The sequence below is a fragment of the Helobdella robusta genome (assembly GCF_000326865.2).
Source record: "Helobdella robusta unplaced genomic scaffold HELROscaffold_4, whole genome shotgun sequence".
Taxonomy (NCBI): domain Eukaryota; kingdom Metazoa; phylum Annelida; class Clitellata; order Rhynchobdellida; family Glossiphoniidae; genus Helobdella; species Helobdella robusta.
Window position 1 is genome coordinate 7,165,537 of NW_008704902.1, and position 21,746 is coordinate 7,187,282.

Consider the following 21,746-nt stretch of genomic DNA (forward strand, 5'->3'; position numbering starts at 1 on the left):
AAATAGGTGGTCTGTTCTATCTAAACTTCTACATAAAAATCTTCTCACTCATCTTTCTCCGCTCAACAGTTTCATGACTTTTTTGTAAATAAAATTACTTCTTTAAGAACATCTAATTCTAATTTTCCTTCTCATAACTTTACTAAACTTACTACTGAATCTTTCTCTGTATTTACTCTAATAAATCTTTTAGAACTAACTAAAATTATTAATTCTATGTCGTCTACAACCTGTTCTCTAGATCTACTTCCTTCCAATTTACTTAAAGAATTCTCATCAATATTTTATCCTATCATTCTCAAATTAGTTAATTTATCTCTTTCCACCTCTAAATTTCCTACTTCTTATAAGAATTCTATTGTTATTCCTATTCTTAAAAACACATCCCTAGATCCTACCTCTTTATCTAATTATAGACCTGTAACTAATATTACTTTCATCTCTAAAATAATAGAAAAAGTTGTTTTTAATCAACTCTCATCCTATTTAGACTTTAACTCTTTGCTACCTGTATCTCAATCTGGTTTCAGACCTGCTCACAGTACTGAAACTTCTTTACTTAAAATACACAATGATATCCTTCTCTCTAGTGACAATAGTAATCTTACTCTTCTTCTTGCTCTTGACTTTTCTTCAGCTTTTGATACTGTTGACCATACTATTCTCTTGAGACTGCTGCATCTTTCTTTTAATATTACTGATTCTTGTCTATCTTGGTTTTCTTCTTATCTCTGTAATCGTTTTTCTTCTGTTTGTCTCAATAATTCTACTTCCAACTCCTCTACTCTTACTTTCGGGGTACCTCAGGGTTCTATCCTTGGCCCTCTTCTATTTATACTCTATACTTCTGAACTACCTCGTATTATTAATAACTTTTCTTTCTCTAGTCAACTATATGCTGATGATTCTTATATTTATACTTCTTTTCCTCCATCTAATCTCAATAGTGTTCTTCATAATTTATCTCTATGTCTTTCTTCGATTATCGCTTGGTCTGATTCTATGTGTCTTAAACTTAATCCTTCTAAGTTTGAATTAATTTGTTTTAATAAATCTAAACACTCAATTACTATTCCTCCTATTATCTTACCTGATTCTAAAACTCTTGATGTCTCTCATAAGTTTCGTAGTCTAGGTTTTATCTTTGATTCTACTATGTCTCTCTCTTCTCAGATTAATAGTGTTGCTAGAAGTTCTTACTTTCATCTACGTAGAATAAAAAAACTTTTGCCTTTTCTTGATGATCCTACTCTTCTCCTTCTTGTTACTTCGTTAGTCTTATCTAGGATTGATTATTGTAACTCGCTCTACTATGGTCTTCCTGACTCTATACTCTATCCTTTAAGTAAAGCTTTTAACTCTGCTGCTCGTCTAGTTGCTCGTGCCCCTTTCTTTTCTCATATATCTCCATATCTTGTTCTCTTGCACTGGCTACCTATAAAATATAGAATAATTTTTAAAATTTGCACGTTCATGTATAAGTCTCAATCTAAATTATTTCCTAAGTACTTATCAGATATATTAATTGAACCTAAACGCCCCGGTTTACGATCGTCTTCTTTTTCTCGCTTTTTCTTAACTCGTGTTAAACACTCTTTTGCCAAATCTGCTTTTGCTTTTTCTGGTCCTTTTCTCTGGAACTCTCTACCTACTTCTCTAACTATTTCTCCATCACTTGCGAAGTTCAGAGCGGATCTCAAGACCCATCTGTTTTCAAAATTCATTGAGGAGCGCTGTTGAACATCGCGGAAATAGCGCTTTATAAGCTAATTGATTGATTGATTGATTGATTGATTGATTCATGTATAAGTCTCAATCTAAATTATTTCCTAAGTACATATCAGATAAATTAATTGAAACTAAACGCCCCGGTTTACGATCGTCTTCTTGTTCTAACTTCTTCATAACTCGTGCTAAACACTTTTTGCTAAATCTGCTTTTGCTTTTTCTGGCCCTTTTCTCTAGAGCTCTCTACCTACTTCTCTGACTACTTCTCCATCAATTACCCATCTGTTAGCAAAATTCATTGAGGAGCGCTGTTGAACATCGCGGAAGTAGCGCTTTATAAGTTAATTGATTGATTTATCATTTCAATTATCTTTTTAAGCAAATTTTGAGATAACATAAAAATTTTACACACACAATTTTGTAGATACGTTTGCCCATTGCAATATTCATGAGCATGTAGAAAAAAATAGTTGAGATGGGTCTCAAGCACAGAGTCTTGGTAGTCACAAAATTTTTAATATGATAATTAAGAAGAAGGTTTTATAAAAAAGTGTTAAACAGTTGTTATGAAATTATTTTTTAAATCGACAAAATTATTATCAAATATATCAATGAATAAATATTTAAGCAAAACATGAAAAGGTTGAAAAGCGTTTGTACATTTAAACGTAAAATTACTTCCCTTGTATTTATATTAAGATTGTAACATGGCTGTAGTTACAAATCAGCAGTTGTTTGTCTGAAAGCTTGTTGCTTTTTTCAAATTGGGTGAAGTGAACGTAAGTTTTCTCCAACATTACGCGGAATCACCATCGATAAAACTTCGCAACTATTTAAAATCTAGCGGTAACGATGAAATGAAATGTTTTTGGAGCGAATCGTTCAGCTACAAAATCGTTCAAAATCGAAAAAATGTTTCCTGACTCGTACGAAATTAAACCTACCCTTAAAACACTAATGATACGGCAGCAAATCGCGAAATTCTAACACTTTGTGTGATGTGATGGGGGCCTGATGGCTCAATGGATAAAGGCGCCTGGTCTTGCTTTTGCAATGACTGGGTTCAAATACAAAGAGATCCCCGCCTATCATATGCAATGTGTATGATGCGTGATTTGCACGCGTATTCATATACGCTGTGTATGTTTGTTTGTCGTTAAAACTTCTGAAGCAAACGCAAAAGAGAGAGAGAGAAACGTTTATTCTTTTTAACCTTTAACTTTGATCATTTCATTTTATGTATGATATGTATGTACGCATGTACTGTACACATGTACAGTACACACACACACACATATATATATATTTATATTATTAAATTTGATACTGTCAATTCAAAACTTTTATAAGATTTTTCTGACCAAATGACGTTTGAAAAGAGAATTTTCACAAATTACCGTGCTATAGAATATATATATATATATATATATATAGAGAGAGAGAGAGAGAAAGAGAGAGAGAGATAAATGGAGAGAGAGAAAGAGAGAGGTAATTAAAATTGTGTATGAAACAGGTGATGTTTGTTTAGGTTGGAATTGTTTGTTTGACGGAGAAATTAATTAATGATGTAGGATGGATTGGAAGACTGGATTTATGATTTGACCTTCAGAAGCATCTCTATCATCACCGACAACACGAAGCAACACTTCATCAACATCATCATCTACGTGAAACAATACATCACCAACACAAACAAAATCATAATAATGGACACGAACGAATATATTATGAAGAAGAAAATGAATACGGACCAGTGACATGACGATGTGTGTGGAGCCGAGGAAGTCGTCATCATGGGCCGATGGTCCGTCCCAGTCATAAACCACGAAGGATAACACTACCTGCACATGCACGTAATTTATTTTGTTTTATCATTGTAGCAAGCTTTTGTTTAGTCTAAAAAACAATTGGTATTTTATATGCAAACAATCTATCCATCGCAAGAACAAGAAAGTCTTAAAATTCGAAGCAGAATAAAAAAATTATTAACAAATCTAACAACATTATTTCAAAGCTTTGCGAAACAAATGTGTCTTCACATACAGACGCTTTTGTTTGTAAGCATAATTTCAAACTCTAGAGAAGCGAACAAGAAAAACAGCAGAAGCAGCATTTGGTTTGTAACCTGTCAATGAACTCTTTCAAAAGCGACCTTAAAAAAAACATAAGTCTCAACCTCAGTTAAGTAAATTAACGATATCGTCAAGATCAAGGTTATGGCTGTGCATCACATGTCAAACGAAACATCAATAATAAGCAATCAACAATTCAACCTTGCTGATATCCTCAACGATGAATTGCGTGTAAGCCTCCCATTTTGGATTCTTCGTGTGTGGAATGTAGTGCGTGCAGAGGATCTGGTGTTGGTGTTGGTCACGAATTTCTTCTTAATTATTCCCACATTTGTTTATTGTTTATATCATTTCATGTAAAAATTCACTGAATGATTGGCTGATAGTTTTAATAATCTGAATAATTTAATAATATATTTTGGCATTTAAATATAAATATATATATATATAATATCGATAAATTTCTTGAATATCCAAACATCTAAATTATTTCATTCGTTCTAAATCCGTAAGTCCACATTCATTCAGATACATCTTCATTTCTCATCTATCTTCCACTTATTTTGAATTAACACAAACTTCCTTGAAAATTCTTTGAAATTTTGTATTGTACTGAGTGTGTGAGAACTGAATAAATCTTGCGACGAAAAAAATCATTATTGTAAACTTTGACGCTCGTTACTACCAACACCGATGTTATAACTTCAAGGACCTCTATATTTCTAACAGCAATTCTGTAGCTTCCAATGATCATCAAGTGTTCGTTATTCCGTAGGTTCAAGATTTCCGATATATGAACGCAATTGCTTTAAACGCAAACTTTGTTGAACGTTTATTTCAAATTATAGAAACACTAAAATAATTCAAGTAATTACATAAATCACTTTTACGACTTCGCTTCAAACCTCTCCATTAACCTCCCTATTCACAGGTCCTCTACAGTAGATTTTGACAATCCTTTATGGCATGAAAAGGTTTACAACCAATGACAAATAGCGAAGATAACAAATATAACAACAACTTAGACTGACTGATACAGTTGCAATTTGCCAAACTTACATTAAAAAATGACATGGTAAAAAATTTCCTGGTTGTTACATTACAATATACTTACTCATTAGTATGACGAATAAAATCAAAATCTGTTAAATTCAGAAAATGTAAATATATAATAATAAATTGTGTTTTTTATTTATAATTACTTTTACGTAACACGGGAGGTCAAATCGTTTATAACGGAAGTGTTACGGAAGGTAGGAGAAAGCGTCAGAAGAGTCTTGTAATTTCAGATTTGTTATTGGGATGCAGCTTGGCTCGTATATGTGTGTTTGTGGTATGTGTGTGTGTGTGTGTGTGTGTGTGTGTGTATGGTATGTGTGTGTGTGTTTGTGTGTGCGTCTGCCTGTCTGTCTGATGCGCGTCATAAATAATGACAGAAACCATAATGTTATTTTAGATGTTAAGACTCAATAAATAACTTTTTGATGTTTATTTTTGTTCCTATTTTATTTCGGTGAGAATATTAATATCAACTAAATGTAAATAAGTAATTGAACGCCAACATAGCAATCAACTTTTTTGAATTTTGTATACAGTTTAATGAGTTGTATAGCGCAGAAATTTTTAACAAAAAATAAGTGTGTACCGAACGATGGAGTTAGTGATTTAAATACTGTCAAAAATGAATGGTGGAAATCCATTAGATGCGTGCTCCAGATGTGAAAAATGTTTTTGAACAAGCCATGTGCTTTAACAGTTAAATTTTCTAGTTCAATCATTTATACAAAGCTGGAAGAATTGAAAAAAATTGTCAGATATTTTTTGGAATTGAAAATGCTTTTAATCGGATAACGTGAACAACAAAGATAAATCAAACAATTTAAAAAAAATTGTTAAAACAAAAAGATACCGGTTGCAAAAAATGTAATTCTAATAATTGAGTTAAAAAAAGTTTCTTATCCGTTGAAACTGTCACCAGCCCCCCTCAGTTTCAAAACAATCATTGCACTAGAAAAGCATTTATAACATATTTATACATACATATTTTTTGAATCAACTTTCAACACGATGAAGTTTTATGAATTTGTATTCATTCAAATCAATAGACCTATAAAGACCAAACATGAACTTGTGAACGTCAACAATATTTTCAAACTGCTGATTTTTATCAACACCTAGATATTTCGGCAGTTGTATTGATAACAATTAACAGTTCAGCTTCTTGCATTAACATTTTACTACTCTCTTGCAAATTTTTATTTTTGAAATTTTCAATAAAACGCCAATTGAAAGATTTTCTTCATTACATTGTCAACGTTTGCAATCATCACTGATATGATTGCTGACATTGATGTTGTTACATCATCAAATATCATCCACATCACAAAACGTTTACAAACCTTTTTTCCATTGCTGTAGAGCATGCAGTAAGGATCGGACTTGCCATCTCTATCCAGTCCAGGTAGGTCAGATGCTCCATGGATGCAGATGTTCAGGACTCCTGTTTCTTTTATTAAAATTACTACATCGTCATCACCATCTTCTTCTTCATCATACTCGTCATTTAACTTCCTTATCATCGTCCATCTTATAATTTTTATCATCAACGACATGTAAATAGTAAATTTGTCATCATTCTCAATCATCAAACTCTTATATTCATAATCTGTCTCATAGTCATACTCATAGTTTATTTACATAAACCTATCTGTAGTGAATAATTTGTTACGCTGTCCATCGCTAGGCTCAGCCCTGCTCTTAGTAAAATCATGCAAGCTAACCTATAAGCGAATGGGCTAACGATTTATTTTATCTTTTTATGTTCTGTTTCACTTTTTTCAGGAGTGTTTTATTTTAATTTTGTAAATATTTTTGGCAATACAATCGACTTTTATTGATTAAATGTTGAAAATCTTTTAAGTCTTGAAATATTCAGTTGACAAGAACGTTCATTTTAAATACACTAAAATTTAACACCTAAACTGAAGTCAGTGCGAGAAGTTATTTTCCTTTGCCTCCCAAGTTATTTAATGGTTTTCTATCGTCAATTTGCTGCTGTAGAATGGTGGTAATACATTTATTTGCACGTGGCGACCGAAGGTCTAGGATTGCCTCTGCACGCGTAAAACACCTAACAGTCATTCATTTTTACACAACATTCGAACCAGGTCTGTGCGTATTAACTTCTCGAGACATGACTCTGCCAACCTATAAGCCAACTTGTCGTTCTAAATAAATTATGTCTATTTATAGTAATTTCACTTATGAGCAGAGGCAAAACAAACAACCGCAGATTGTTCATCCACAGTTAAGCATCAAACAATGAACTGTCACACACATCAGCCCAATCACACGCAACTCGCCGCACAAAATCCCATTATATCCTGTCAACACAATGACGTACTAAAATCCCACATAACAAAATCAATCATTAACCAGGAGATAAAACTAACTTGTGAGTTTGAGGGAATCTGGAATGAAGAGAGCTCCCTTCTGAATGATTTGATCGATATCTTGCAGGGCCGTGTACTTCATGCTGATGTTCATCTTGAGAACTTCGTCGGTTCGTTCCAACACCTCGTCCACGGTCGTCTCCACTCTGTCCATAGTTCATTATTTTAGTATAAACTTCAATCATATTGGCTAAATTATAAAGATAATGCAGCTCTTGTTGTTATAATTTCATTAAACCAAATGTAAATGGACGCTAAAAAAATCTATTTAAAACTTTAAATAAACAACAAATAAATCAATAAGTAAATTTAATTATAATGTGAAGTTTCAGCAATAAATTTTTAAAACAAAATTTAAAAAAGTGATTTGCAAACTCAATAAGTGAATTAAGGAATGAACGAGTGAACAAGCGATAAATGAGTAATTATACGATAATTCAGACAACTTGAAGTATTCAAACTTATTTAAAGACTCCATAAAATAGCTGACAACTAACAAATTTTTTAAATTAATTTTTTTTCACGTGTTATTAAAAGCCCATAAAAACAAAATGTGTCAACATTAAAGTAATAATTAATTAATGTGGTGTAGATGAAAAATATTTTTAATAAGCTATGAAGAAACATATTAATTACGTTCATCCATTTTTCTATTGAGTTAGCCAATTTATATCTTTGTTCACAGCACAATAATGCGCACATGTAAATTTACAAGAAAAAATCGTGCAACACAAAAACAAGCATGATAATTATAAGTAGTACCATTAGACCTGTATCGAGCTTTTCGTCAGTAGCAATGAGAATAATATCAATAACATCGATAAAGTCAATTGTATCACGAAAAAATAAACTGAGGTCCAAACCACAACAGCCCCAGACTATCTGAGCTGCACACTGAATACATATTTGTATATACCATACTCATACACGCATGCCTGCATATTATTCTAGATATATGATGATGATGATGATGATAATTATTAGATTATTTGTAAAGCCCATTTTATAACTTTCTCAAAGTTGCTTGTGTGCATAAATATATATCTATCCTATATAAAAAAGAATAAATATTTCTAACAAATAAATAATATATATATATATATATATATATATATATATATATATAATTAGGTACAAGGCCATTACGTATACAATTTTCATTAAATTCTATCGTTATAGTATTTTATTTTTTATTAATTTCAATTTCTCTTTGTTTCCATTAATATATTGTAATTTCATATTTAGTTTATTACTACAAGAATTACATGTCGACAGCGTTTAAATAGGATGAGGAACTTATGAATAGAATTATTAGAAACTGTTAAGTCAACTAATGGACCTAGAAACCGTTAAACTTAGAGTCTATTACACCAACCATAAAACTTCATCTCAAATTATGAAAAACAACTGCATAAGCAAACCGGAATCGATAATAAACCGTAGTCACCTAGTGTACTCATAAAAATGCAAAATTGGTAAATGAAGGCACCAAAACTCTAAATACATCGGAATGACAACAACTAAATTATCAAAAAAGCTTACAATGCATGTTCAGTCAGGAACAACATAAAATCACCTGAAAGAGAAACAAAACACAAAAATCACCAAAGAAATACTCAACAATAACGTAGAAGTAATTCACTACAATAACAATCCACACAATCTAAGGATTGTAGAATCTAGCACGAAATTTCTAACCTACCCAGAAAAGTTCTTCCAATATGAAAGTACTAAAACATGAAACAACGTACTCAGGTTTTTGTTGAAGTGCGTAGTTGTTGAGGGGCAGAACGATGTGGGCGAGTGACTGGTTGGTGAGCAGGACCTTGCTCTTCAGTCTGATCTTCAGCTGGAATGGTGAGGAGTTATTGAGGCAGTTGTGATAACAACAGGTTAATGAAACGTATAAAAGAATTTTGAGTGAATTGAGGTTGCGATGAATAAAGTATGACTATACAAGCACATCAACTTTCAATGAAACATCAATGATAACACCGATCTGATGTAGATGTAACAACCCTTCATACAAATCGTAGTGGAAAAACGAACTTGAAACAACGAAAATATTTTTTAAGTTCTGCACAACCTGTTCGGTGGAGAGATTGTACACAAGAAAGGTGGCAGAATGAGTGAATGGTGATGATCCAGACACGAGTGGGGATGACGACGATTGCTGGTCGTCAATTGCAACCGTGCAATATCTTGTGTCGTTGAACAGTTCTGATCACAAATTCAAAAATTAAAACTGAAATGTAAGAAAATAAATAAATATAAACGAATATATGAATAATAAATGTTTAACGATTTATTGCATTGCCACTAACCTAGCGAGTTGGAGGGAGTCTTGTTTTTCACATCTGCATTATGATTTAATAGTGGGAAGTTAAAACATTGAACCGAATGTACATATATGCCGCACAATACGATGAATACCAATCCATTAGCAGTAATTTGTTAAGTTAAATCAACTGAAATGCTGTTCTGTTCAAATGAACTTAAAAATAATAAAAATAAACACATTGTTTAAGAAAAGTGCGAAAATTGAGAGAAATTAAAACGATTTGTAGAAGAGCACCTGTGGAGGGCTTATATTGTCCTGCAATCGTCACCGTTATAAGACCCCTGGCTTTAATAGGATCGTGAAAATGAAAAACCAAATTTCAATAACCAATTTTATAAATATCTATTTAATTCTATAAATATGTCAAGCGAAAAGTAAATCTTCAAATGTTTCAAGTCAAGCAGCAAGAGTTATAAATGAGTGAATGAAGATTTATAGTACCAAGTTTTTTGAAAGGCTGTTTATCGAGGACGGGACCCATCAGTCCTCTATTGTTGAACGTGATCTCCACTTTGCCAGGGTCAACGAGAGCTTCAGTGAGGGCGTTTATGATCAAATTATGTAACCAGAGTTTTAAAAGAGGGATCTCCATTATTTGAATGTACCTTAGTACGCGAATGTTGAACCAAACTTCAGGCCTGTTGTATTTTATTGTTTGAATATCGTTTGTAATTTGCTTGTAGGTTGCTTGTCTCTTGTTAATGCACTGCGCGCATATTGTTTGTATGGCGTGGAAGGATGAACACTCACAACCTATAAAAAGCTTTTAATACATTTACACTCCTACACTTAACAATTCCTCGGACAAAAACCACTCTTAACAACTGTTAGTAGGGGTCATATACAACTTGTGACAAATATGCAGGAAGTTTTGTAACGTTCGTTGCTTATCAAACAGCGACCATAAAAAAAAAACAAAAAAACAATTGAGCGCAATCTAACGGCGACAACAACATTAATAGCAACAACAACAATAAAAGGATGTACAACAACAACAACAACAACAACCAGATGTACAACAACGCCAACAGCAACAGGATGTACCACAACGCCAACAACAACAATGTCAATAAATATGAGTAACTCCAATATCAACTATTAGTAAAACCTCAATTAAAACACCAACCAAAACAAATTTTGAAATGACAACAAACATTTCAAAACCCCAACAAAATGTGAACAATAACATGAAGGGACTACTTGTCGACGAAACATGAAGTGATGGAGGCCACGTGGGGGAATGGAACATCTCTGTCCAGATGAATGTTCACCTGGACCAGGGCCTTCACGTTCATTTTCTCTATCAACAAATCAAATGACAACCCTAACCTGTTTTGTGATCGAGTGAATAGTTGGAATGCATTCAGTTACTGAATACATGTTACCACTGAATTTCAGTCGTTCAACGAAATAAATCAATGATAGTGCTGCTGACTTTATTGTGGTTATGTGAATGATGAATGAAGACGACAGTGACGATATTACAAATTGAATTTAAATTGTAACTAAATATAACTACCAGCACATGAATATAAAATTAAAATCACATCGTTCGTTGAAAAAATAAACGAATAGAAATGGAAAAGAAGTTTTATGTCAATTTAACGTACTATCTGATAAATTAATAAACAAAGCAGCAAGATCATAGAAACATGCCATCTTAGGAATCTGAGTTTGCACGAATTTATAAAAATTTGAGCAGGCACGTTTTGTAAACAAATAAATTCAGGGATAGTTCAAATCATAAAATGGATGTATCTATTGTTATATGTCATGATCTATGACGATATTTTTGTTAAGTCTATTCACGTTGCAGTAAGTATCGAAACTACTCTGCAAACAATTATCACTGCAAGTATCACTACAACAATGATTAATCTTATTAATCTATTATTGCCGTCACTTCTACTACAACAATCTTTCACGTTGTAACCAAATATAACTACCGACACATGAAAAACATCTCCGCAATGTTGAACAGAATAATCGATTCAGGTTGTCATCAGAACGGATCAATTATGCAAATGACTTCATCCGATTGAGAGCAATCAACGTTTCTAAGAAAAAAAACTACCATCAACACAACACAACGGTGCTCGTGTTGCAGATAATGCTAAGATTTATTAATTGACAGAAAATCACGACGCCCCAGACGATGGAACGACGAAAGTAAAGTGTTCTGGCTGTTGATTGTGGGTGGTGAGGTGTGAATATGACGAAAGCAACGTTGAAAACGGAGAGATTTTGAGAGATAACAATTATATAAATTGTGCTATTTGTGGATGTTTATATTTATTTAAAGTGAAAACAAGAGTTTTGAAAAATAAATGAAAGTTAGAACTTTACAGATGGGTACATTCTTATATTGAAGGCAATGAAACATTATTGAAATAATATTAATACCAAACATTCGATTTAATATATACTATAGATTCGTGTGATGAATAATCGCAAGGGTAGCAATGTGAATATTTAATAGTCGACGAAATAGCAACAAAATATCATCAGAATGTGACAAAAAATTTTCTACCCTATAGGCCGAAAAGTAAAATTGAGATAAAAAAAAAAGTTTTTTTAATGTGGGCACATCAAACAAGATTTTTAAATTTTTTGCATTTTTTTGAATAAACGGTTTAAATGTTTAATTTTACACGGCTAATGATAGTTTTTAAACGACTGCTCTACTTGTCTATGTACATTTTCAAATGGGTTACAAAGTGAAACATTGAATTATTCAAACTTTACAAAATTTAACAACTATTTATATTTAAAGATCACTTAATAGCAACGAGTTCAATATTTCAAATGCAGCTAGAAACAGTAAGAAACCTTCACTCGGCAACACGCAGCACTTCAAAAAAACTTTCACGCAGTACCACTTAAAACTCTGGTGTTCGTTAAAAATTTAAAAGCTCCTTCAAGCTTGTGATCGACTATCAACTGTTATATTGTTACTGTAGTGCAATTGAGTTTAGTAAAATAATAAAAAGAACAGTAATGACAAACAACGACGATTATTAATTTAACATCCTGCAATGACAAAATTAGAACTGCTTACTTGATATTCTTCATTAGTTATTGAACCTTCGTGCCACGGAGGCTGAACTATCCGCACACGACGACCTACCTCTATGTGTGCACGCGTAAGCACCGCCTCACACGCGTATAGCGCTTGATAAGTCTTAGAATTTCAGACAGGCAGTATTTGAACCAGGACACCGCGCAATGACACTAACACACCGACCAACATTTACAATGTTACATTACATTCATTAATTACAAGACAACGTTTACGGTCAAAGAAGTTGCATAAGTTTTAAGAGAGAAATTAATAAATAATTGATGCCATAAAGTGAAAGTCCCGTTGAAAAATTTTAATAAATGTGATATTGTTGACAAAACATATGGCACATGATGCTGAATTAATTATGGCGTTATGGAACTCACCTTAAATTCCTCCCGAACGAACAGTAGAATGTACGAACAATTATTAAATAGAAAAATCGAGAGATAACTAACGAAAGCTACATTCAATAACATAGACTGTATACAAATATAATGTTTAAAATTTTGACATTTATTTTTTACATATTTAAATGGTATTTAGACCAATTAAAAACAAAAAGACAATGCCAATTAAATAACCATTTGCCACTGAGTTTAGCAGTGAGCTCCATGAACTGGTCGGCTGAAATCTCCATACGAACCTCGAGGACCAGCTGATGCTTCTGAACCATCTTGAGGCCAGGTGGTGGCGTCATTATGTTGCTCCAGCTTATCGTTTTCTGCTTTCCTTCTTCAACTTCAAAAGCGTGAATGGATTGGATGCTGGGTGTTTGGCTGTCAATTTTCAAGTTTTTGAACTCCAAGCTACCTGAAAAGTTTAAATACTTTGAAGTAGTCTATTCAGCTCCAGTGATCAATAAATTGAAAAAATTTATATACAACATAGATGGATTAACAAACGGTTATATTATTAATTAATATTAATTATGTTGATATATTTTTATTAAAGTTAACAAAATGTTAAACTATATGATTAACATTATTATTAATTGTTCATGCAAAAAGTTGTTAACTTGGTTGTTCTCAACTCACTCAGAAAATAAGGCTGCACATTGATGAGGAACGAGTCAATATTTCTTTTGACAATATCCGAAAAATTATTTACACCAAAAACAAACCTTTAAAAAGGATGAATAAACAAAATAATTTTAAGTAATTTTAATTTTAAAATTTACAAACCTTTAAAAAGGATGAATAAACAAAATAATTTTTTACATAATAATAATAATATACTATCAAATTAACAATTAATTAAATAAGCCAAAAATGATTTACCATCGGTTGATTAAAAAATTGAGCCATTCACAAGTTTCATTCTGCCTCAGAGCTCTCTTTCTATGTAGCAGAGTTTCTTGCTCCCAAATGAATCTCTCCGTCAGGTCCAACGCTCTTCTGTTCCAAACAAAGAGCGTCAGCAGTCCAATGATGAAAATCCAGAAGAGAGAGAATTGGAAATATCCAAGGAAAAACGAAAGCAAGAGCATTGACAAAATGAAAATATACAACATCATTTGATCATTTTGTCTTTTTTGTTTCAAATCTTTCAATCCGTCGTTGGTCTCGTGAAACGGAGAAGAAAGTGTATCCATGTTTGTTTGTTTGTTTGTTTGTTACTTATCAACGCTATTAAATTAACTGATAACAGTCCCACTGGTGATGTGTTGATTGCCCATTAAATAAGTCAACTGCCTACTCTATCTGTTTGCATATGTGTCTCTGCTGTATCGTTATTTGATTTATTATTAGTTTTATTATTGTTGTTGGAGTTTTCATCTAAATTTATTTGAGTCATTTTTGTTATATTTAAACTAAATTAATCAAATTGTTATTATTATTATTAATTTTAAATTTTCATTAAATTTTATTTACAATTACATAATTTATATACAAAATTTCAAAAATAATCAAAAATAGTTAACTAATTTCAACCGACCAACATCAAACTATCAAATAAATTAATTATCCAAAACATTGCTGCTTCAGTATATCTTAAGAAACCATTCAAACATTTCGAAAAGCCATTCTGTATGTAAATATCGGTTAAAACCTAAACATGATAGCAGTGCACGAGACATGGATGGATGGAAGGATTGAGTGGAGGTATTCAACTCGATTGCAGACACATTGTTGTGTTGTCGATCCCGGCGACAATTTATTTGTTATTTGTATACTTGCATATATGTATATATATATATATAAGTATATATTTATATATATATACTATATATATTAATTATATTTAATTAATTAATTAAATTTAATTAATTTAATTTAATTATAATTATAAAAAACTAATAAGAAAAATAGAAAATCTTAATAAAAAATTAAATAACAATAATATAAGCATTGCGTTTAATGAAATATGCTTAAATGAAAATTTGTTAGCGAAATTTACTGATATATATATATATATATATGTATTGTAAATATGTATGCTATATATATATACATATATATTATTTATATTATGAATATATATTATGTGCATGTGTGTGCGTGTGTGTGAAAGTTGATATACTTATACATTCTTACGTGCTTGCATACATGTGCGTATATTTATTTACTATTCTTTTTTATATCCACACGGAAACTATTAACATGAATTAGTGTATGCGCTCTTTTTGTAGTTCAACTATTATTCTCTCCATTCGATTCCGTTGCGTGCACGTTAATTATTCGGCGTTCTATCTAGTAAATTAGGACGTTTTTCTTCTTACGATTTGGCTTTGTTCATTTTCAGGATTTTAAAGGGTAACAAAGACGAATTCAATATTTATAATTGTGTTCACTCTGCTGAACAAATTTGTAATTTTACAATAATAAAATTAATAACACTAATAATAATAACAATAATAATGAAAATAACGATAATATTAGGAATTATATTATATCACCAGTTGATAATAATCAAGACAAGAGCTACACTTTCAAGTAGACATAATTCAAATGTGAAATGTGACTGCTATTAGAAGTTGTTTGTATAAAAGTGTGTGTGTGAGTGTGTGTGTATGTGCGTGTGTAAATGTGCGTGTGTTTCATCCGTTGTCCATGCAAACATTTAATACGAGCCTTTACTTAATTAAACTAAGTAACAACTTTAATTGAGATCAACTCTCTACAAGATTTGGTTTGGCACATTATACTCTCTATAAAAGACAATTTAAAATGCCAAAGAATTCGCATATAGCAGACAAGGGTGACCTAAGCCTCATCATCTGATGGTTATATTAATTTCGAATAATATTAATCATAGGTGTAATTAGACAATGGCGAATCTAGGGGGGGGGGCGAGTAATTGCTTCCACTGGTGAGCAATGTTTTTATTGAATTTCAGTGAAACTAATTTTTTAGAGAGGAAAATGCCGTTTTAAGAACAAATTTGGCCATAAATTGGCGAGATAAGCAAAAAAGGTAAGTTTCAAAATGTAAACAATTTTAAATTTTGGCACCCGTTTAAATCCACCATTGTAGTCAGAGGTAGGTTTGGGAGAGGACCCGTCAAAATAGCGCCAACAAAATGACGTAAAACGGCGCCAAAATTTCCGGACAAAATAGCGGTAACAAAATATCGCCGACATAATAACGAACGACAAAATTGTGCATTAAAACAAATTCAAAAATCATCACTTATCAAATGTCAATTTTATATTTTAAATTGTTATATTTAAATGCACTGAAACAAAATCATTAGATTAATTGTTGTTAATTATTATTTTTTAAACTTTGGAACATAATCGTAAAAATGGCATTTCAAAAACCATTAACCTAATCTATTGATTATAGTGGATATGTTATAATGGATTTTGGGATTTTGAAAAGGTTAGTGTTAGTGAGAATGCAATAAGCACCGTATCTCCAGCCCTTAAATTATATGGTTGTTTATTCTACCTTGGTCAATGCCTCGGGCGTAAAGTGCAAGAAGAAATCTCACTACTGCAACATGAAAACATACAATTATTTGTTTATTTGTAAAAATATTGCTAGCTCTTTCCTTTGTTCTACTGTTGCGTCAAGTCATCGCAACATTTGAAGAGCTAAGTGAAGCTTGTCCAGAAGTTGTTAAAAAGTGTACGAATACTTGGAAGATAAATGTACTGGTCGGGGTCATGAAAAACAAAATCGCCAAGTGACACCATGATTTCCACTGACATTTAGGAATGTTCGCGATCGCAAACTGGACAAACGTATAGCTATAACATGTTGCTAGCTCTTTCCTTTGTTCTACTGTTGCGTCAAGTCATCGCAACATTTGAAGAGCTAAGTGATTTCCACTGACATTTAGGAATGTTCGCGATCGCAAACTGGACAAACGTATAGCTATAACATATTGCTAGCTCTTTCCTTTGTTCTACTGTTGCGTCAAGTCATCGCAACATTTGAAGAGCTAAGTGATTTCCACTGACATTTAGGAATGTTCGCGATCGCAAACTGGACAAACGTCTAACAACAATATTGCCAACTTATTACTCCATATCACGAATGGAATATTTACGTCACATTGCATATAGTTTGACTTTTTAAAATATCTTACGAATTAGTTTAATAAAATAAAAGCGTTAATCATTTGGTTTTGCTATGTTTTATTCTTGTTTTTTTTTTAATTTATTTCAAAAAACTAGCTAATATCAAATGAACTTGTTAAGATTTACGTTTTGCAAACCTATTCATAAAAAAATAATCTTTTCTTCAAAATTTCACCAACAATGCTATGTTGCGCTCTTTCGTCGGTTTTTTGTTTTTTACGTTATTTTGTCGTGCGCGATTTTTTCGGTGCGGTTTTGACGGCGCCATTTTGTCGGGTGTCAACAGCTCCTTGGCAACAATTCTCTCAATCACCTTTGAAATAAACGATATATAATCGGTGACTTTAATATTAACATAGCTATAAACAATTCCGCCACGCGTGGCAGGCTTTGATTTACATCCTTTAATGTTTAATCAATAGACCTACTAGAAACACAGGTACGTGTTCTTCTGTCATTGACAACATTTTCTCAAATGACTATAATAATTTTTTAAAAGGCATCATCTGCGAAGAAAAAGCTGATCATTTGCCTATTTTTGTTTGTATGCCGTTAAGAAACGAGTCGATATCTAATAAACGTCCCTTCATATGAACCAGACTTAACTAAACAAATTAATCTGGAAATGGCTAATCGGATGGTTGCCGACGTCCGATGGCCTGAATAATTTGAGGAAATTAACAATAAAATAGAACAGCAGTCACGGAAGACAGAAGAAATAAAAAAGGAACTCGACAGAATCGAGTTACAGACAACAACGCTAAACGAAAGAGTCGACGAACTGGAAAGAAGACACAAACAAGAATTAGACAAAATATCTCAAGAGCTGGCAGATAAAAACAAAAACGGGACACCCAATCACGTATCTGCAAAAACGCTGAAAGCGCCGACATTCGATGGCATAATCCCTTGGGAAAGCTATCGAACCCAGTTTGAGGCAGCGGCACTTAGTTATTCATGAGACGACAAAGAACGGGCCACCGCATTGGTACTAACACTTCGAGGATCGGCACTGGAGGTGCTGCAAGCAATACCAGCCAAGGACAAGGACAATTTCGAGTCGTTAACAGCTGCACTGACACGACGTTTTGGCAATAGCTACACAGAAGATTTTTTTTCGACGCAACTAGAGCACCGAGTTCAGAAATCCGGGGAGACTGCACAACAACTGGCCCAGGACGTAGAAAGGTTGACGCTGTTAGCTTACCCGACCGAAACCCCAGAATTCAGGGACAAGCTAGCGGCCAAAGCATTCATCCAAGCAATACGGAACCCAGAGATCAAATACGAGTTGGCGATCTCAAAAGAGGAGACCCTACAAGGTACCTTTAAAAGATATACGACGCTGAAATCGGCAAAAATGATGCTGAGAAAGGACTCAATGAATAAGGCAAATTCATGAGGAAGTGGATTGTCAAAAGATGGAAACGGCCCCGGGTACCTGCTCCACTCTGAAGTGTTGGAACTGTGGAAAAAATGGCACATTCGAAGATATTGTCAACAACTACAGAAAAAGGGCAATTTTGGAGGCAATAAAGGAAGCAAAAGCAAAAATGAACCAGCCGATAAAGCGCCGACGGCCAAAACGTCGAAAAACTAGAGGAGCCGGCCTTGCGGAGCACAGACTGGCTATAAAAACACAAGTCCTCAAAAACAGAATAATCACCGTAAGAAGGCTGCACCGCAAAGGAAACAACCACGGCCGACGGAACAAAATATACGATGCAGACAATAATACCCCGAAGCAAGACAGACGACGTTATTAAAAAAATGCATAAAGGGCTGACTGGAGGACATCTGGGAATCATTAAAACCTTGGACCGATAGGGACAAAGTTCTATTGGGTTCGCGCACGACAAGACGTGAAAGCATGGTGCAGGCATTGCACCACCTGTGCTGCGGTTAAAGGACCCAAAAACAAAGCCAGAAGCCCGTTCCAAGTTTACAACGTGGGAGCACTATTTGAACGGATTGCAGTGGACATTGCAGGCCTCTACCCAGTATCAGAGAATGGTAACCGATATACGCTCGTCATAGCAGATTATTTCAGCAAGTGGCCAGCAGTCTATCCGATACCCAACTAGGAGGCCCAGACGATAGCGAAAGAAATCATAGCTAACTGGGTTACTCAATTCGGGGTTCATTTAGAACTACATTCGGACCAAGGTAGGAACTTTGAATTCCAGATAGTGGGAGAAATGTGCCGGATCCTTGAATTTAACAAAACAAGAACGACACCACTTCACCCACAATCTGACGGGATGGTTGAACGGTTCAACCAGACCATCATACAGCATTTAGCCAAAGTAGTCGACGACAACCAACGGGATTGGGACAAGCACACCCCCTTGTTTCTAATGGCATACCGAAGTGTCGTTCACGCCACGACCAACGAGACTCTCAAAGATTCTATTCGGGGACACCATACGGACACCTGCAGACATCAAGTACAGTATTTCCCTCTAGACCCGCTGCCAGTAACCAAGTACGTGGAAGAACACTGCAAACAGATGGATTACATCCACAGGAATGCATAGACTAAGATAAAGCAAAATACGGAAAAGGTTTTGGAGAGGTACAACGTCAAAGGGGAGAAAGCCGGATTCCAAAGTGACAACTTGGTATGGCTATACAACCCGAAACGCAAAAAGGGGCGCTGTCCGAAGTTTCAGAAGTATTGGGAAGGACCGTACAGGATCATCACCAAAATCAACGATGTGGTGTACCGAATCTAAGAACACGGTAAACCTCGAGCAAAGCTGAAAATCGTACACCTGAATCGGTTGGCTCCTTACAAGGCGACCCAGAAACAGCAGAATAAAAAGATTATCACGTATAGGAACGACCTGTTTGGGGACCAAACAGTTTAAGGGGAGGATAATGTGATAATCCGAGCAAAGTGCCTGGGGTCGACATTAAAGTTGGTAAATTAAGATGGCGGACGAAAGACCGGAAAATAATAAAACAAAGACAATACAGCAAACAATAGAGCAAAGAAAAAAAATAGGTCGACGATATCCAGGCATTGTTTATCAGTTTATAAATTATTTGCGCTCGTAAATTAATTAATATTTGGACAGGTATTCAGATTCCTGTACGAACAAGAAATTGGCTCTCGGAATTAGACAAGGCGATTCGACGACTTCTCCGATTTCAGTGATAGCTCTTATCCGATATTCTACCATTCCTTCAAAGAATCGATCTACAGTGTCAAAGGTTGATATAGCGTATAGAGAAGATTTGTCATCGATTGCAAAGAGAACAAGAAAAATTAACGTCTGATTACTGTTGTTCATTGTACAATAAAAGCTGTTCCCGTTCTAAAAAGGTCTCTTAGAAATTGTGAACTCGCGCGATACGATAGCATACGAATTAGAGGTGCAGGTCGTAACACTATTATACTGCCTTACCGCTCTCTACATTATTCAATAAATCTATAAGAATTGGAACCTTTCCCAATAAAGTTAAAACAGCCAAAGTCTTATCCATCTTCAAAAGTGGTGACCCGAAATTCTTTGAAAATTATAGACCCATTTCCTTATTACATATATTTTCAAAATTTAGAAAAACTCATGTTAATAAGAATGTGGAAGTTTTTAATTAAATGAAAGTCAATATGGTTTTATACCTAAAACATCACCAGAAAGAGCAATTGCAGATTTGTATCGATGACTGCTAAACAAATTTTAGTCCAAACTGTTTACGTTAAGAATTTTTGTTGACTTAAAAAAGGCTTTTGATGTTATTTACCATGAAATCCTGGTATCAAAATTGCCTAATTACGGATTCATGGGCATTTCTTTGGAATAGTTTGGACTATATTATTTGTATCTGTTGAAAGTGTTGAATCGTCATTGTCCGTTATCAAAACTGGATTTTCCACAAGTGTCGATTTTAGGTCCATTGTTGTTTATACAGTTCGTGAATGATATTTTTTTTGCTGACTGATCGTTGTATAACGGTACATTTTTGCTGGTAACACCGATATATTGTTATCATCCGGTAATGATCCGGTGGCTTTGTTTTGCGAAATGAACGAACATCTTATTAAATATTATGATTACTTAAAATAAATAAATTGGTTTTAAATCTAAAAAAATCTTATTATATAATATTTGGCCATAAAATAAAAACTATAAATAAAGCATTTATAAATTTACCTCTGATAATTGGTGACACCATTTTGCCTCGGGTTAGCGTTAGGTCAACGAAATTTCTTGGAATTGTTATCCTGAGTAACTTAAATTGGACACTACACTACATATACATACGATAGTTAATAAATTCTTGGCAGTTATTGGCATTATGTAAAAACTACGCGACAAATTAACTTCAAACACAATAATACTGCAAAAGTACAGCCTTTTTTACCCTTACTTTATATATGGCAACTTATTTTGGAGATCAACTGTTGAATATTTAACCTCATCAACAAAACAGAAAGGTATGCTCTGCCCTGTTTAAAGTCGGACTGTGACAAATGATAGGAATTGGTTAGCTAGATGAATTAAGCTGTGGGATAAAATTGTCAGTGTTGAAGTCAGAGATATGCCAATTAATTCTT

General features: G+C 33.6%; 3 protein-coding genes across 3 annotated transcripts; 1 reads left to right on the forward strand and 2 right to left on the reverse strand.

The window, feature by feature from the left end:
• Positions 1-953: 953 nt before the first annotated feature.
• HELRODRAFT_162833 (hypothetical protein) lies at positions 954-7,406 on the reverse strand (the record flags this gene model as incomplete). The annotated part of the gene is made up of 7 exons (XM_009024924.1): positions 954-1,024; positions 1,532-1,733; positions 1,980-2,060; positions 3,480-3,569; positions 4,002-4,085; positions 6,200-6,300; positions 7,253-7,406. 7 exons carry the CDS (start codon positions 7,404-7,406, stop codon positions 954-956), a joined length of 783 nt encoding a protein of 260 aa, XP_009023172.1.
• A 724-nt stretch (positions 7,407-8,130) lies between these two features.
• Positions 8,131-14,248, reverse strand: HELRODRAFT_162834 (hypothetical protein; the record flags this gene model as incomplete). Its single annotated transcript, XM_009024925.1, has 9 exons — positions 8,131-8,199; positions 8,955-9,101; positions 9,339-9,472; positions 9,577-9,609; positions 10,035-10,231; positions 10,794-10,922; positions 13,239-13,467; positions 13,692-13,777; positions 13,935-14,248. The coding sequence occupies 9 exons, from the start codon at positions 14,246-14,248 to the stop codon at positions 8,131-8,133; spliced, it is 1,338 nt and encodes a 445-aa protein (XP_009023173.1).
• A 1,629-nt stretch (positions 14,249-15,877) lies between these two features.
• On the forward strand, positions 15,878-20,464 carry HELRODRAFT_162835 (hypothetical protein; the record flags this gene model as incomplete). Its single annotated transcript, XM_009024926.1, has 6 exons — positions 15,878-15,912; positions 16,011-16,070; positions 17,954-18,132; positions 18,187-18,504; positions 18,604-18,769; positions 20,263-20,464. The coding sequence occupies 6 exons, from the start codon at positions 15,878-15,880 to the stop codon at positions 20,462-20,464; spliced, it is 960 nt and encodes a 319-aa protein (XP_009023174.1).
• Positions 20,465-21,746: the final 1,282 nt, after the last annotated feature.